At 38.6% G+C, this 19,237-nt stretch overlaps 1 protein-coding gene across 1 annotated transcript in view; it reads right to left on the bottom strand.

Annotated features, from left to right (window-relative positions):
* Positions 1-19,237, bottom strand: part of TTC39C (tetratricopeptide repeat domain 39C) — a 38,524-nt gene that overhangs the window by 3,794 nt on the left and 15,493 nt on the right. Inside the window, exons 5-12 of the mRNA XM_039549890.1 lie at positions 16,728-17,082; positions 15,154-15,322; positions 7,464-7,557; positions 6,542-6,649; positions 5,948-6,057; positions 5,153-5,276; positions 2,109-2,206; positions 1,093-1,197 (exon numbers count right to left, since the gene is read on the bottom strand). Of these exons, the coding sequence (XP_039405824.1) occupies positions 1,093-1,197; positions 2,109-2,206; positions 5,153-5,276; positions 5,948-6,057; positions 6,542-6,649; positions 7,464-7,557; positions 15,154-15,322; positions 16,728-17,082 (1,163 nt within the window). The remainder of the gene's footprint in view (positions 1-1,092; positions 1,198-2,108; positions 2,207-5,152; positions 5,277-5,947; positions 6,058-6,541; positions 6,650-7,463; positions 7,558-15,153; positions 15,323-16,727; positions 17,083-19,237) is intronic.

Here is a 19,237-nt window from a genome sequence, read left to right as displayed (position 1 = left end):
GGTTTTTTTTTTTTTTTTTAGAGACACTTGACATGATCAAATTTAAATATGAACGTGGAAACAAAGGCAGCAGGAACATTATGGACTCAGACCCTCCTTCCAGGCTTTAAGGCCCAGCTTCTAGTCTTAGGGCAGCAGGGTTTTCAAAAGAAAATTAGTTTTAAAAGCAGTTTGTATTCTGCCCATTGTCATGATAATTGTTTTTATTGAAAGATTTTCCTCTCCTTCCCCTTTTAAGGGGAACGCTCAGCTCAGCTAATTAAACCTGACAACCAAAACCAACTGAAAACAGAATCTTAAAAATATGAGATAGTATCAGCCCAACTACTTCATACACTACATACAATGAAGTTCAAGTCACTTCCCCCTAACCTGCCATCTGATCAAGGACATGCTACACAAGGTGCACAAACTCCAAGGACTGGGGTTACACGTTTGAGGAGGGAAACAGCACCAAGAGTGCTGCCCAGATTGCTCTGGTTTAAGATTTTCTGAGGCAGGGTATGTGCAAAGATCTGAATGATTAAATGTAGTGTCAGCCAAGCCATTTGGACAGTCTGAAAGCCAAAGCTCCTCATCCTGAACAACAAAACCCTCACTTCTCAGGGTGGAAGTCAAAATGCCCACACAACCAGCTTTAATGGAATTTAAATGACCAAAAAAACCACTTGCTGTTTTAGGAAGGTATCAAATTCTATTTGGAGAGGATAAGTACAGGTAAACTTTGAATGGCATCCAACAGGATATTGAACAGGTAAGAAAAGGACCCTAGGCATCTACCACACTAAATACCACCTGCAGACTAGAAATCCCTGCCTACCCAGGGCATTCTAGCCAGGCCTTTGTTGCCACCAGCAGCAAGAACACCCTTGATATTGAAAATCTACAACATTGTGACCCAAAATACATTCCATTTCTTAGACTGAAAAAAAACCCCAAGAAACCAAAGTAGTAAGTTTCTTTCTGGTAGGTATACAACAAATTTTTAAAATGAAACATACACAGTCACCTACAAACTTTGTTTCATTCTTTACATAGTGGTATGTTGACTCCTACTACTTTTAAGAGTTTAAAAACAGGTCATGCTATTACCTCTGGATTGTCTAACAGAATACAGCCAAGTTCATAGCAAGCATATGGCTGGACGTACAAGTTGCTTTGACGGCAGAGTTCATCTTTAGCAGCTCGCTGAAAGTACTGTAAAAATGAAAGGGAAAAAAGAAACAAAAGACTGCAGAGGTACATTAAAATTGACTGGTTGTTACTTCCAAACAACACAGAAGCTCCATTCAGCCTTCAGCTGTAGAAATTATCCAAAGCTAAAATGAGAATACATTAAAAATTTACAATGGTATAGATCCCTAGATGTTTTTACCAATGCTACTATACCAAGGCAAAATTATTTGTTTGGATTTTTATCAAGTATTACAGTGACTGATTCAAGAGTTTTCCAACTTCATATTGAAAAAATATTCGCTGTAACAAGAAACTGTGACATCAAAGATGAAGTACCCAGATTATTTAAGATATGTTTGAGAGAAATGGAGCAGGGGGAAAGAGGGTTTAAAGCCAGCATCTTGCTACTTATAGGAATTGCATTCTGTTTTGGGGAGGAAAAAGGAGAGTTACTGTACCTAGAGATCAAAACGTGGAGTGGTGGCAAAATTATTCTTTGGTATGTGCTAATAATCAAACCTCTCTCTCTAACATGTCCAGAGGAGAAGGAGCAAACCTGTGCTTTCTAAAGGTCAATCTCCAAGATACTTTTTAAAACAATTAATTTTCTTTCTTGGACAAAGTACATCTAGCAGAGCAAGAACTTTTCTCTCATTCTTCCCATCTTCCCCTTAACTCTTGTTACTATAAACCACTTTAATTGCCATGTTCATTCAACACAGCCAATTACTTTCACAGCACGGAATATAATGAAGACATGTTAAACCAGAAGATTTTAAAAGAACCTCTAGCACATTTCACAAACCAGAATGATCAGTAGCACTAAAAAACTTATGACTTGCTTAACACTCTTACTCAAAAATATTCACTGTTTTTAAAAGAATTGCACATAAAATAGGAGTAATAGTGTAAATTACCATTTAACTGCTTACCTGAACAGCATCTTCAGTATTTCCTAAACATTTGTGTATGGCACCAAGAAGCAAATTCCTCAAACCAGCAGCTGATGAATCATCCACATCATGACAAGCTTAATGAAAAGATTCCAGTAAACAAGATGGATTGAAATACCTTCTTAGACAAGAATTGTGATTTACATTGTCTTTTAGTCTGGTATTTAAATTTTACCAGTAAAAGGAGATGCTAGTAACATTAAGAGAAAGCCAAGTATTTTGTTTTCTTTTAAATACAACCCATTTTGTATGAACCTCATCAAGAAATCTGTCACTCGTGAGAGCAATTCCTAACAGCATTGAACGGGTTGAAGTCAAAGACAGTTGGGGTGTTCTTCTTACAAGAAGAGGACTGGTCTCTACTGGTCTTTGAAATATCTACTAAAAGGTGAAGTTAAGAAACAATCATCTCCTTCTGGTGTTATGGGACACTGGTTTGTCCCACATACTGAAAGAAAAATACACAGTCCAAGTTAGAAGGAGCACAGGGCAAGCAGTTCAGACAAACCTGATTTTTTCTGAACTGAAGCCAAGTGACAGATGCACAAAAATCTGTACTGGACTTAAGAACCCAGACTAGGGTGTTTTGGCATCACAATTCTCAATGATGACAGGAGGATAAGGTTAATTTTCCAGACCTTAGCTGGTCCACAATCCAAGGACAGACTGTGCGTCAGCTGAGCAGTGCTCTGTTTCCAGGAAAAACTGAATCACAATGCATGGAACCCTTTCCAAACGAATCAGGCCCCATTTTGATCAAGCTTATTAGTGCCAGCTCTGCTAAATCAAGGCGACTTCCATGAGGAGCCATGTGCACTTGCCCACACCAGCACCTCCAGGAAGGTGAGAGTACAAGGCTTTTCTTCCCATAACTGCTGTGTCTGGAGCAGTGCAGCTCCTTAAACATTTTGCCTCACAGCATAAACCCTGCCAGATCTTAACCAAATCTGCATTCACAACACAGATAATCCACAACCCCAAGAAGCCACCTATGGATAACTATGAGTTGGCTGCATGAAGTATTTGCAATGTCAGCTCTCGCTTGGATTGCAACTCTCAAGTTACTTGGCATTTTACTTACAGAGATGCAAGTGAATACAAATTAATTCCTTTAAGTCAAGTTCTAGCCCTGAGGAAAAGCCTGGAAATCCAGCCCAACAAATTACAATCCAATTGTCCATGACAAGATGAAACAAATGTGGAAAAAAAATCCCCTATTATTCATGTTTTTGAAATACACATTGCACAGAAAACCTTCAGCCAGGGATGGCTGATGCAGACATGTTTGTCAGTGTCAAACTTACAAGAAACTTCTCTGAATTTGAGCCTATACTACTATTTCACATTAAAATGTGAACCACTGACTGGAAGCTTATACAAGGGAGACCTACACTGCCTCTGAGTGCATGAGAGAGAATACATACTCCTTACACCCTCTAAAGCTAACTGCTCTGAAGGCAAATGACAGCCAAAAAAAATCCTCAAATTTATTTTTATGTAAGTAAATCTGATTTTAAAGCCTACCTTGTGACTAGAAAACTAGGGATCTGAATATAACTAACCCACTGCCATCGTGCAATTTAAATGGACAAATTATCTCAAAACTGGAACAAACACCACTACTAGTCCTGACTCTTGACTTCAAGACTGGTCGTTTTCTAGCTTAACATGAGAATTGTGCACAATCCCCAAAATTTCACAATTACAAAAAAAAAAAAATCACCTCACAGCAGACAAGTTTTGTTTTATTTTCTAAATGAGCAAGTAATAATCAGAGGATTTTAAAATGGTTCGGGTTGGAAGGGACCTTAAAGACCAGCTAGTTCCAACCCCCTGCCACAGGCAGGGACACCTTTCTATAGATCAGGTTGCTCAGAGCCTCGTCCAGCCTGGCCTTGAACACTCACGGGGATGGGACATCCACAACCTCCCTGGGCAACCTGCTCCAGTGCCTCACCACTGTCACAGTAATTTCTTCCTAAGATCTAATCTAAATCTGCCCTCTTTCACTTTAAAGCCATTCCCCCTTGTCCTGTCATTGCCTGCCCATGCAAAAAGTCCCTCCCCAGCTCTCTTGCAGGTCCCCTTTAAGTACTGAAAGGTGCTGTAAGGACTTCCTGGAGCCTTCTCTTCTCCAGGCTGAACATCCTGAACCCTCTCAGCCTGTCCTCATGTGAGAGGTGCTCCACCCCTCTGATCATCAGTGTGTCCCTCCTCTGCACCTGCTCCAACAAGTCCATGTCTTTACTGTGCTGAGCACCCCAGACGTGGATGCAGCACTCCAGGTGGGATCTCACCAGAGCAGAGTAGAGGGGCAGAATCACCTTCCTGGACCTGCTGGCCACACTCCTTTTGATGCAGCCCAGGACGAAGTCAGACTTCTGGGCTACTCATGCACATTGCCAGGTCATGTTGAGCTTCTCTTCAACCAGCTAGAAACTGTTTGCAGAATGCAAGCAAGAGTGATTGCTGGATGGAGTGAGAAGCACTGAACACTTTGTGATACACACTGCTACCACAAGCTTCACGTGACAGACACCCAAGGTCAGCTGGAGTCTAAGGAAGAGGCAACCATTCACCACTAAGAAGGTCCCAGGACCCAGGATAAACAGAACACCTATCATGTCATAGATGACCTCACAAGCCACCTACTTCCTCTTAGAAGAAAACTGACATGCAGGAGTGAATAGGTAGTTTTATTTTGTAGATAGGTTTAAATGAGTTACATTTTGCTTAGTGACTTGGAACAGTAACTATCATGCTATTGTTTCATTTTAAATAATGATTAACAAACAGCTACATGCAGCAGGCAGTTACAACTTCTCCCAAAAACCCGTAAAATGAAGCATTAGGCTGAATTATAATGGGTCATTATTCTTTTGTTACTCACCTGTATTTTGCTATGCCACATGCACACAAGTTTAAATTTTCAAGCTACTGCAATCAGCTACTCCACACAACAGCATAAAATCATACACCTCCTTTTAAAAAGTAAATAAATAAATCAAGAAGCCATATTATACCTTGACTCATATGCTGTAAGTTCGAGAGGGAACAGTTTGGAAGGGCTTTCCATAAGTATAATACTTCAATGGATGCCAGGACACAGAGCTCTTTGGTTGGCATTTGTTTTCTAAATCTATCTGCCTGCAAAGTGAGGAGAAAGAAGGGAGATCCATCATTTGTCCTTTTAGAGGGAACATGGTATTCACAAACAGTGAATCACAAACACTAATTTTAACTGTTTTATAAAGTCACCCAACAATTTTATGAAAATAAAGTCAGTGGTAACTTAGCTGGAAGATTTTACGACTAAAAAGCAAAATGCTTCAACTAATTTAAGGGCTTACATATTGATCAAAATCAAAACTTCCTTGTATGCAGGCTGACTGGGTTTTACTGTATTTCACAGTCCCAATACACACTGACTGGATGCTGACACAGTAACATCTGCACGATCATCAGCTGAGAGCTATTTCCTAGATAACTCCTAGCTCCCAAAAACAACTAAGGCTTTCACAAACAAGACAAGATAAAAAGGAGTAAGAAAGGCAAAGCTAGAAGGAAAATTACCAAAGCAACTACAGATCATGTATTTTAGCTTTAATAATTACTTTAGTTGTAGACTGAATAGCTAATTCACATTTCCTTTGTTAGGTCCTTCAAAGGACACTATTCTTTTTCCACCCTATTCCTTCCCACAAATTCTACAGAAGCAGCACCACAGAAAAGAGATACATCCTTCTAAAGAAAATACTGAACTTAGAATTGAATTGTCATCACTGTACCAAAACAAGTCAGCCTATGCAAGAACTAACCTTTTTCACTGAAAATTGTTCAATCTGATTGTTTTTTCTTTTGAAAAGCTTCTGAACTTCCTTGAACACATTCTGAGCACCACTGACGTCACCAGTGGCTCCTTGACACACTGCAAGAATACAGAAACAAAAATATGTTAACACTACTGGGACATGAAACAGGAAAAACTAAGATTAGATATGATATGGTAACAGAAAAAAACCTCCACACACTCACCTCCAGAAAGTTATCCAGACTGAGGATGTGACCAACATGGTAATCCCAACTCCCCCAGGTACCCTCTGTGATCACTAAAAAGTCAATACTACTTTTTTATACCCATTAAAGGAAGTAATACCACCAAGCTTGTAAAGTGGTAATAATGCTATCTACATGGAGAGGGGTGTACAGACAGGCACGTACATGTGTGAGCATGCAAGTGTTCATTCTGGAAACAAACACAATTGTCCAAGTCAAGCCTGGCACAAAGCTGCATGTGCAGCAGGCAGTGTGGAAGCTACTACATGCACCAGCAAGTTTCCCAGAACAAAACAGTGCCAAAACCTTACCACATCACTGACTTACAATTTACCCAACACACTGGATATACTCACCTGCTGTTAAATAAGCATAGTAGCACTGGGACCACCTGGATTCATTTTTAAGCCTTTCAAAGGATTCAAATGCATCTTTGAAGTTCATCTCTATCATGCTGCACCAACCTAAAAGCAACACTCATTTAATTTCAGGGAAAGTACAGTAATTCCAACTCAGTGTCAACATTATTGAAACACAGTTCTGTTGTGTTTGTTTTTGTTACGAGAGCTGAAGCTAGTTTAACAACTATAATAGTAACTGGAAAATTAAAAACTGGTTTCTATTTACTGGGAAACTTGAATTAGAAGGTTCCACAGGAAATAATGAATCCACATTTCAGAGCAGGAACAAAATTATACACCAAAAGCTCTCATTTTTAAAATTTAGATACTACATTTTGTAGAATGCTGAAACTTACAAAGCTACAACTTTTTCCCTTAGTATTTTCCACAGGGACAAGAACCCATTTAAAGCTTGAAGCAACCTATCTTCTCCACTCTAAAGACTTGCATGCAAATTCAGACCACACATCATATACTGCTGTTGATAGAAGGAAATGAACATTAAATATAGATCCTCCAAACTGTGAAGCTTCCCTAAACTGATTAGGTTTTTGGCATAGAAATAATGAATTTATAGACAAGTCAGATGAATTTATTTCTAATTTTAAATAATATTCAGTAGGTGAACAGTTTGCCCTTGATTCCAGTCTACTCTCTGATTGTGCATCACCTTGTACTTGCAGATAATTTTATTATGAAAAAGTACTGAATTCTACTTGTCTAAACAAGAAGATTATTACCATAATCCACCAACAATAACGGCCAGTGGTCTAAAACCTTTCCAAAAATCCTAGTAAGAAGTATCCAGTTTGTTTATTGAAGCTGCCAGTCAAAACTTGAAAGTGAGCTATTTATGGTGTAAACAGATCCAACGTACCTATTTCATATAAGCACACATGTTGAATCTCCCTTTGGTCTGTTGCAAGTTCCAAAGCAGTATGAAATGAGGTCAAGGCACTATTAATTTGACACTAACAAAAGTGAAAGAAAAAGAAACAAATTTAGGCATCTGAAATTTAAAACTTGTTGGATAATTTAACTTTGATAAAGGAAAAATTCGTATTTCTTTTAATAGGTAGTTAAAAAAAGCTACAGCAGAGGAGTTTTATAGTGTAATAGCAGCCAGGTCAGATCGTGTCTCAACCTTAATAATCAGTGACTGTATTCCTCCTATGTGCTATTGAGTGCAAAATTAACTGGGTTTGTGCAGGAAGCTTTTAAGTAATCTCACTTCTACTTTTACCAGTCATTTCACCTTTAAAAGTCACATTTTTAGCATCTGCCAATGAAGTTTAGCTTTCTGCACAATAGGATACCTTTAGTGTTTGATTTCATTTATTTTGAACTTTTCACCTCCTCCTATATCCATCAGAAACCCCTTTAAGCAACAGTTAATAGAGAATTCATAAATGCTGCATGACATGTAAAAAGCTAAAACAGCATATGAGAGAAACATCATTTTAATAAAACCATTAGCTAGCAACAGCTTAGCAAAAAGAGGCTGACATTCTTCTAAGAACTAGAATTACCGTTCTTTTGACTACCTGGTTTTCCCAGTCTGGGATGAGATTTCTGCGTATCAGTCATTATGGGGGGGAATGAAAATCAATATTTAATTCATTTTAAATATACTATATATTCCAATATGGCCTACACCAGCTCTAATACTGTTCCAATATTTATTATCACATACAATTATTATAATTTATACAATACAAGAATTTTAAAGCCACTCTCTGCTGACTAAGCACATGAGCAAAAGAAACACTTGAAAATGCATCTCACCATCTCTGCAGGAATAACTGAATTCAAAAATTCCTACAAAAATCTGCAGCATTATAGCTTAAGTCCAGGCACACACAGAGCTCTGAAGTGATTATATTAGGTTTTCTCCTTTGTCTCATCAGAGAAAACTGGTTTAGTTGCTAAGGAATAATTTAACTGTAAATAATACACATTGCATCAAGACAGCACAACTGCCAGCACAGGGAGCTGCAGCTGTACCAGTAAAAACACTGTACACTTAAAAAGTACAACAGTGATTGAAATAAGATGCTTGTTGGCAAGGCAGAAGAATATACAACACAGAAAGACAGGTGAGTTATATCTGCCCTGGAAAGTGACAGGGAGCCTGAGCCAGGTACACCTTGTTCACTTCTGTAACAGCACATTGTCTCCACTCCACGTTACTCCACTGATGCTGCATCACCCCAACACAGCTTCCCAGAAAATAACTGCCATGAGCCCAGTCTTACAGAAAAAATAAAATAAAATAAAATAAAATCAGTTCAGAACTTTATTTCTGTGCTAGGAATTCAAAAGCTCTGTAAATCTATGTTTTCAATGCTTATGAGGAAAATGACAAAGAAACCCAAAAAGAAAATGTAAATATTTAGTTCTCTTCAAAGATACACTGCCTTCTAAACCCCTAAGCATTCTAAAATAGAAATCACTTATTCCATACAATGACTACTGGCAATCAACTCACTGTCTGCAATGCCCAACACCTGCCTGGGGCAGCACATGAAATACCGACCACCTGGCAATATACAAGTCCAGTTTGTTGAATATTCAACCTTCTATAACCCACCTCTCTAACTCTCTAGATCTCTCAAGTGTTTTGACATCTGCCTACATTTTCCTTCAGCATCAAGCTCATGTAAGTATGTTTCAGAGACATTCATTAATAATTAAAGTTTCAATCATCTCCAGGGATTGCAGCAACATCCAGGAATATGAATTACTACTCTTGGTGTTAATTCTTAAATTATCTACTATCTGTTTACTGTTTAAAAGAACAAACAACAAGAATTATAAAGTCCATCCCGGCTGCACCTGAAACTGATGTTCTTGAGATTTATAAATATAAATATATATATACACACACTTGTAATTCCTTCAATATGCATCACTCATCTCTCTCGGACATAATACAAAGACATAAAAAAGACTAATCCATACAATATGTAATATACAGAACTAAATAACCATAAAGAGAATTATTAAACCTAATGTGAGAACCCTAGTCTCACATTTCTGGACTTCAGATTAGAACTAAAAAGCACCTCAAACCAAAAACTAAGCATCTACAGAGCTTAACAAGACAAGGCAGCTTCCCATGCCAGCACACATTTCCTCAGAGTTGTTCTGAAATTTCGGGACACTTTCCCCCTCCCAGAACATCTCTATTCTCAATCACCACTCTGAATTTGTAAAGCTTCTAAGATGACCTGTTCAGAATAAGGGGAAACCAAAAAGCAACACCTAAAAGGTAACAATTTACACCAGAGGACATTTTATGGACATTTCAACTTTCTATTCCTTAACACACTAAAACCCATTTTTCCTTAGACAAGTCACAAAAATCAAACTAGAATTAATTTTACAGGAACAAGTAACCAGAAAACCCAGCACAATTCCTGAAAATAAGCCTTGACATTAAGCATGCTCTGCAAATTACTTTACTTTACACATCACTGTGATTTTCTTCCAGAAAGTTCATTTAAGACTTCTCAATGCTTGTAAATACTCTTGTCCTCAGTCTACTTTTCTATACCATACCCTCTTACCCCTAATTAAGAATGATGCTGCTGATTCTGTAACATCTACAAGTTGACTAAAAAGCAAGAGTACTCGTCAGCATTACATTTAAGCACACATTAGCACTGCACACTTCCAGCAGCCTGCTCATCAACCACACTTTAGCACACCTGAACATACCACTGGTGCTTTGCCTGTCAGCTGGAGTATTTGGTACTTTTTCCTTCAGACTATTTACATGTACCTACAAAAATAGAAAATATGGATTGAGCCCCAGAACCTGCAGTTTGTCCCAGCCACAGGAATTTCTTGTATATATACACACATCCCCCCAGCAGGAGTCTGTTCCTAATTAAAGCAAAGCAGCCTTGTCCAGTTCACAACTTCGCCAAACACTTCATTTTTGTTTTATACCCTTACTGCTCTCCACATGAAGCTATCAATCAATTTAACTACTGCTGAGTGGCATGATTGCGATTGTAAAAGATTTTAAACAGCGTTGCTGATTAGGGAAAAAAGAAAAAAAAAAAAAAAAAAAAAAAAAGGAAGAGAAAGCAAAACTGGAGGCTGAAAAGCAGAAATGGTTAAGATCCAGAACACCACCTCTCACTCTGCCCTCTCCCATGCTACCACCATGCCCATCTTCCACTATTGGTTACAAACCCTCACCTGAATAGTCTAAGTCACTGTTTCAAAATTAAATTGGTAATTATTAACACAATTGTAGTATCAGACAACACACATTTAGAATGTGGGTGGCAATATTTTTACTTTCACAGTAACAAAAACACAGTCAGAAACCCCATATTTTAGACCAGGATGTTTCAGCCACTATTATACCAATTATATTTTTATATACCCTTCAGGCCTAAGTATAAAACATTATTCTCACTTGTCTGCAGCAGTTTAAGCTTACATAAATTATCACTATCAGCTTTAGTGGAAAGTTATTTCAAAGACAGAAATTGTCAGACCTTCACAAAGAAGAAACTGTGAGGCTGGAATATGTACCATGCAATCACAAATCAAGTACAGATATGTCCATAAAAGTAGCCTTAGTGAACTATGTAGAAGTCAGTAAAAATACTACTTTTAATACACAGTCTCTTAACTTACTCACTGGAAAGAAAAAAAAGACATTTGATCAGCCTAGCAGTACAACCTTTAACTTTCTGGTGCACTTTCATTCCAGTCTTCCCAGATCATCCTACCCTTCCTTTCCCTTAACTTGCTCAATTCAGTAGTCTCCAAGCACTTTCAGACTTTTTTTCTCGAAAACATGAATCTGGGAAAAAAAAGCTGACAGATAAACTGCTCCACATTTATTGTACCTGTAAGTCTACTTCTTCGAAAACTGAAGTCTGCTAAGGATTTTACTGACTAATATCCATTCATGCTTGCTGGGACACAAAGCACTATACAGTCCCAAACTGTTCATTTGTCTTTTATAGACTGGAACACTTCACATAGGCAGTGCTTTTTCCTGGACTGCCTTCCTAGGCAATTTCCTCCTTTGCCAGATTTGCGTCTCACTGTCCAGTCCTGAATTACTGCTCCTGCCTTTTGAACAGTTTCCCTCTCTCCAGGTGTCCATGGCTGAACTACACACCTTACTGTTTTTTCCTCCATAGATAAGAAAAGAGACATACAAACAGCATGAAGGCTTCCTAATGGAAGCTAAACATACCATCAGCTGAAGGTTACAAAAATGTTTGCAGGATCAAAGGAAAAAAATTCGATGGACTGAGTGCCAGCAGGCCCTAATGCAAACCCTATAACCATATATGGAACACACAAGGTCTTCTGAGTAACATCTAAGCTGCCTTTTATCTATCTGCACTATTAAATTTTATCACAGAACTCTTAAAGGATGGTAGATGTTAAAGAAAGACTCAAATACATAAGTGCAGTTCAAGTTATACTTTTAAATGTACACAGGTTAAAACACAGTTTTGTTAAGCCACCTGGAATAATACTCCATGCCCACTGGAGAGAATTTAAACCTACCTGTGCATTAACAGTTTCAAGGAAGGCCAAATAAGCACTTCCTAGGCTTTGCAGGAGCTCTCCTCACCCACCTGGGAAATGAGGAGGAAACTACAACTCAGCACATTAGCCTGTAATGTGAGAGTGTCCGTGCATTTCTGATTCAGGATCACAGAATCACAGCATCGTTTAGGTTGAAAGGGACCTCCAAGATCAGAGTCCAACCTCTGACCAATCAGCACCTTGTCAACTAAACCACAGCACTAAGGCCCACATCCAGTCATTTCTTGAACACCTTCAGGGACGGCGACTCCACCACCTCCCTGCACAGTTTGTTCCAATGCTTAACAAACCCTTCTGTGAAGATTTTGCTCCTGATGTCCAACTTGAACCTCCCCTGGCTCAGCTTGAGGCCACATCCTCTCGACCTATCGCTCATTGCCTGGGAGAAGAGGCCAACCCCCAGCTGGCTACACCCTCCTTTCAGGGAGTTGCAGAGTGATAAGGTCACCCTGAGCCTCCTTTTCTCCAGGCTAAACAACCCCAGCCCCCTCAGCCGCTCCTCACAGGACTTGTGTTCCAGACCCTTCACCAGTTGTGCTGCCCTTCTATGTCTTTCTTGAACTGAGGGGCCCAGGACTGGACACAGCCCTGCTGGACACGCTAATATGCAACGGATGCTATAAGACCTGTCCTGGGTTGCAGTGTATTCTATTACCATCCCCATCAGCCGTTGAAATCAGGTGGGACAGTGTTTCCTTGCCTCCTCCCCCCAGACTATCTTTCTGTTAATTGCCCATCATTGTCCTGCCGCCTGACTCAGAGATAACTCCCTCCGGACTATCTTCTGTTAATGAGCCTAATCAACACTTGGCCTCATGACTCATTACCCCATTGTGAGATGCTCCACCCAGAGGGAGGAACCAAGCATCCCATCCTGGATATAATCTGAGGCTGAACACCAGAGACACTGGCTTCCCACTGGATTTCCAGAGGACAGGAGCTACACAGCCACCACTGGACTTCCTGAGGAAGAGCAGACTGTTTTACTACAGGATCACTGCTTCAGAGGACTGCAGCCACCATTCTACCAGACTGCTACCACCACCCTGCCTAACAGGGTGTCAGGTTGTACCTTGACTCTGTCAATTTGATGGTGTTTTCTTTTACCTTTTTTCCCCTTTTCTTTAATTTCCATTAAATTGTTATTCTGACTTGGTGCCTCCCACTGGTTTGTTTTTCAAACTAGCACAGACCAATGCCAAAATTCAGGACACATGTAACCACAAGTGCGTTGTGCAGAAACCCAGCGCAGCTCCCCACACCATTGCCACCCATCACATTCCTTCCTTCATTACTATGCCAACAACATTTAAGCAAATTAAGCTGGAAAAGTCCTACTAAAATCCACAGAAGACCCTGAGACACTTAACCCGGAGCATTTAGACACAGCAAAACCTCTGTGACTGATCACCACTTGGAACAAAGAAATGACGGGGGGAGAGGGAAGAGGCTGCTGAATGGAAAAGCTCTCATGAAAACACACGCATGAATAGCAAAAGGGCATTTTAGTTCCTGCTATCAACCAAAAAGCTTTCTGCTGACTAAGGGCATGGCTACAGAGCATAATGCACAGCATTCTGCCAGCTGAGCTAACCAAGTTAACATGGCCATGCTGTCTCCATTGACTTGGAGCTAAAACTTCGCTATCTCCATACAGTATTTGTGCATTAAATAATGCAGTAAGACTACATTTAAACAAGTCTCATTCGAAATATTACAGTTCTCCAGAAAGGGACTGACTAGACAAAACTGACACCCCAAATATATCCTCCTTCTTTACACATATACTCAATTTATTAACAACTTACGTTTAGACTTTTGCCATAACTTACCCTGAAAGTCAGAAGAATCATTTGAATTTTATTCCTCATTACATTAAAATACCAAGTTATACTCTGCATTCATTGTATAGTTATTCCAAACAAATCTGATTTTTACCAAAAGAATGGAATAGGCATATAAATGAATAAAAATCACTATGGTCTTTCCTACTCAGGCAATAGCAATACTTTCCCAAGACTGACAACTTGCCCGTGACAATGTAATTCCCAAAATGCACCACTGCTTTCAAAAAGACAGCAAAAAAAGAAAAACAACATCTAAATCCCACACAAGAATACGCCTGCAAAATCTGAAAGGCCACTGAAGCCTGCTCCTCTGTTCTGTTACTATCTGAAAATATTTATCTGTATTTGAAAGACTTAACTGCAAATCTAGCAAAGAATGACCACCAATATCAACATCTCAATTAGCTCTTGTAATTATCATGTTGACATGAAGGGTTTGAACATTCTAGACTTCTGCTTTTTGTGTTAGGTTTTCTGGTTCATGTAATTGCTCTGAAAATATTCTGCTCTGATAAAAGCAGCAGCTAGGAGTTGAGTAGTACTTCAAACAGATTCTTAGAGAATAATACAGCCAAAATCCACAAAGCTGCTGCAGTGTTTGAATAATGCTTTGCAATAGCATTCACAAACACATTTTCAGTGAATACATTTCTGCTCAGGTCAGAGCTCACCCTTAGTAACAGAAAACATCCTGATGTGACCCCTGAAAAGCAAAGCAGTTATTTAAGGGGAACTGCTGCAGAGAATTAGCTGTATATGAACAATGCATAAAACAAAGACAAAGATAAATACTATGCACTCAGCAGATAATACTCAATTTTAGCTTGACAAGCAAAACTGAAATAGCTCAAGAAACTCAAGTGGCCAAATGCACTTCCTTTTAGCAGAGTCACAGAAGTATCAAGTAGCTGAAAAAGAATTTCAAAATGTCATTAACTCAGATCTAGTGGAAAAGCAAGTTTTGCATGTGAACTCAAAACTAGGAAGGACTTAATCTGATCATTCTTATCTTTCCATGTATCTGTATCTTTAGTCACAATCTGCTGAAGCTTGCACAGTTCATTCACACCAGAAAAATATAAGAAAGGATCAGGAGGAAAAATCAGTCTAAAGGATGAAAATGTGCAATACCTCTAATCGCTGTATCCTTCCCTTGAAGAACATGAACAGAGAAGAATTTGGATAAGCAGATTCTTTCTTGGCAAGAATTTCTTTTGCCTCCTTCAATCCTGCCTTGTTATCACTGCCATCAAGGGCAAAAAAGGGACGAACAACTGTGTGGTACCACAACAGAGCTAATCTAAAATAAATGTAAGAGTAAAACACATTACAGCTTGTAAACAGAAATTTAAGGATAACATTCTACACAGACAAACTTTTAAATTATTCTGAATGACAAAGATAGATATGAATCTTTTCTTATACAATCTGGCTTTATACTTTAAACACAATACTACTGCCATACATCAACGTACTCCTGAACTGCACCTGAACATACAATTCAGTGCACATTACCCAAAGGCACGGTAACAATTGAGCTCATAGCATCAAAGCAGTTGAGCCTTTAGAACTCTCAGTAGATTTTAGAAAAGAAAAACCCACAGGAAAACTTTGAAAACTAACTCTTCACTAGAGTGGGAAACAAAAAAAACCAAACCAAACAAGAAGCCCAAAACCAAACAACAACAACAACAAACCTGACAAAAATCAACAAAAAGCACTAAACACACACCAGCAGACACTCTTGAAATCAGTGTGAAAAAGAAATACATCCTGTGTTCAGAAGGGCAGATATTTACATGACCTACATTGCTCCTGGAAACAAAGGCAGAGCACAAAGATTTCCACAACCAGCTGAAGGAGGAAACATTCCCCAAATACATCATTGTTCCATTGATCTTTCTCCCCCAGAAAGGAGAAAGATCAATAGGAACATTTCATCCTAAGCTTTTTGAAAAAAAAACAGAAATCCAACTCTTCTCCTGACACAGAAGAGACTTTAGCTCTGCTGTCAACGTTTCAAAAGTGACACCTGATGGTACCTGCAGTAGGTCCAGTAATAAAAGCATTAATTTGTAGATATTTGTAGATAATCCAATAATAAAGCCATTTATGAGGGCAGTTTAAATTAGGTCTGGATAACCCTTCAGCTCTTGAAAAGACCTAAGTGCAGAACATTGTCTTGAAAAAAAGAGCACACAAAAAATACTCCCTTAAAAATACTATAAGGAACATCTCATTTTACTGAGATGCTAAAACAAACAAAAAAAAGATTTAAAACAATTGAAAACGTTTGGGTCACTAGTAAGAAAACATAGCTAAATGAGATCAATGACTCACACAAAGTAGTATGCACCCCACAGCAGAGAATGTAACTCAGGTAAATTTACACAGCCTTCAGGGGGAGCTTTTATTTAGTCTGCTGGCATTTAAATCACAGGACATTAGAACTGCAGGTACTTAAGAACACATCAAAATACTGACCCAAACCCCAAACAAATGTAAATAATTAACAGCAGAGATCTCATACATTAGTAAGTGATGAATTTACTAAACCATGGCATGTTACAAACAATGAACTACCAGTTTATTTTACCTGCTGTTGTTTCCTTTAAAGCAACATGACTTTTTGGTTTTGACTTTCTCCCAGTTACTTACTTTTAGTACTAAGTTATCTACCAAAGCATTTCAATATAGCTACTCACGTAGCTAAAGGGGCCTTCATGTCCTTACTTTCACTTGCATACATCAGTGAGGAAAGCCCCTGTAGGCGGTCTCCAGGAAAACCCAGCAGGTTGATGATTTTGAGCAGGTTTGGGGGCACCATGGATATGCAAAGATGAAAAAGTCCATATCCAAAGCTAACAGCACCTTTCAGTCTGTTTAGCGAATCCTCCGTTACACCTTCTGCAGCAATATGATTATCATTTGCAGCATCAGAAGTCAAGGATTCCTGAGTTGTTTTCTTCTGATATATTTCCTGAAGTGTATTAATGTCCGTATAGCACTTATTGTAAATTTTCCAGGCTTTTCGGAGTATCCACCCACCTTTTATGTATGCTAAAAAATCAAGGAAGAAAAGAAACACTTCAAAGACATATTTCAGAAGCGGAACATCCTAAGTAGTAAATGCTATTTTCCAACCCCAGGATGCTCTATTTGCAGTAACTTATTGTATAAAGGATTTTGTAATAGCTATGGTTCCCTCAGAGAGGTCTTCCATACTGGGCACCACAAAGTTCAGTGTGTACAACCAGACTTTACAGCAGCACACAACACAAAGGCACCTCCAGTCAGCGATGTAGCAGTACAGCTGTCAAAGAGAGCAATCAAAGAACTTAATGCTGGGTTTTGCTCCACTACAGAGTGCAGATGAAACGGCTGCCTAGCAAACCGAGAGAAGCAAAACTCAGAAGAGATTACACCTCCTCTCTTAAGCCCAAATTGTGTTAAAATACAGTTGATGGGAAAATACCAAGAAAAGCCTTTCCTTTGGGTTACACAGTAAGATTTTCAACATTATCACCTCCCTGCCCTTCACATGAACACAGTGCATTACAATTAAGGAAAAAAAAAAAAGAAAACACACGAAAATTATATGGTTTTAAAGTATTTTCAGTTGCCTAACTTCGTCAATTTCAAATGCAATATGGATACCTGAATTTCCCTAAAAATCTGGTCTTGAGCATTCTCAGTTGAGAATGACAGCATTCTCGGTCTGTGATCTTTATAGCAGGGTAAAAAAAGGCCTGACATCAAAAGATGAAGATGCTCAATGAGCCTATTAACACAGCAATCATCTTTGTTATAAGCACATCCTTGAATAATGGTGTTAAACATGAAACAAATGGAGAATATCTTTGTACACATTAACTGAAAAAACAGACACCAGCATTTTGGCTGTGACAGAGCCCTGAGAGTTAGGAACTGCAGTGACAAAGACTAACTAAAAATAAAATAAAAACATGGTTATAGCAGCAGTGTTCTAAACAAATATAGCCAGATTTGCAAAGATCAGTGTTGTAACTAATGCCAGAATTAGACCATAACAGGTGGGTTGTGTCAAAGAAAAGCAAGATGCTATTAATACCAAACAACTCTATAAAAGCCTTTGATGCCTTTGACAAAAACCCTCCCAAATCACAAAAAACCCCCAACATTTCTAGAGAAAGTAACATCACAGACTAGACTACCTCTTTTGGATTCTTGTTATATTAGGAGGGGATGAAGTCAGTTTGATATTCCTAAAAAACTGTACTGAGAAAGACTGTAAGATTTGTATTCGCTGTTATGACAGATGGGTTCTGTCAACGTGAACTTGAAAGTATTAAAAAAACAGTAAATCCTCTCTCCTGAGATGCAGATAAAAGCATTAGAATAAAAAAATCAACACCACCCCCCCCACCATGATTCAGCTGCATTACGGGACTAACGTTACTCCAATTTTAAGTGATTAGGTCACTTTTTGGCTGCACAAAGTTGTGTGGTTCACCACAAGATGAATGCTCATACAACTATGCACAGCAATGCAGCACACAGGTAATAAGAAAACCCCACATTTTACTTATCCTTCAGATAGTGATTCTGCCCAGAGCCAACCACTGTGCTCAATGCAAGCATGAAATGGAGAATATGTGGTATGGTGAAAAAAAAAGGTACAGTTTTACACTTTACTTCTGTTGGTGTGCTGTCATTTAACAGTTCACTAACACAGCATAACCACAATTGATATGATATTGATACAGCAATACAAGGCATTTCTGACTTTTTAGACATAAAAATTAAATCAAGCCAAATCACTGAGTTGACTCCCCAGCATGAAAGTAGTCAGACCCATGACAGCAGCAGTAAATACCAAGAAAAGGTAGTTCAGTATTGCCATGGGAAGCTAATGTCATTTGCTCTGCCAACAACTTTATGATGAAACTATTTCTAATACATCAACGAGGGTGGAAAAGAAAATGTAAAATGTGTTAAGCATATGAGAAACCAACTTGTGTGGCATCATATGCTTCTTGTCAAACTGTTCCAGGAAGAAAAACACAAGGAATTTTTCACCCATCCACCGATCAGAAACATTTATCTCCTGGGGTTTATTTGTGAAATTACACCTATTTCAATAATCTGGTTGCTATTTCTGTACTGAAATACAGTAAAAACAAAGAATGTATATACATAAACAGAAAGGTAATATACTTTAAAACACAAAATAATG

The sequence above is a fragment of the Corvus cornix genome, chromosome 2 (genome assembly GCF_000738735.6).
Source record: "Corvus cornix cornix isolate S_Up_H32 chromosome 2, ASM73873v5, whole genome shotgun sequence".
Classification (NCBI taxonomy): domain Eukaryota; kingdom Metazoa; phylum Chordata; class Aves; order Passeriformes; family Corvidae; genus Corvus; species Corvus cornix.
The sequence above is the reverse complement of the archived record's forward strand: the minus strand, read 5'-3'. Positions and strand labels throughout refer to the sequence as shown.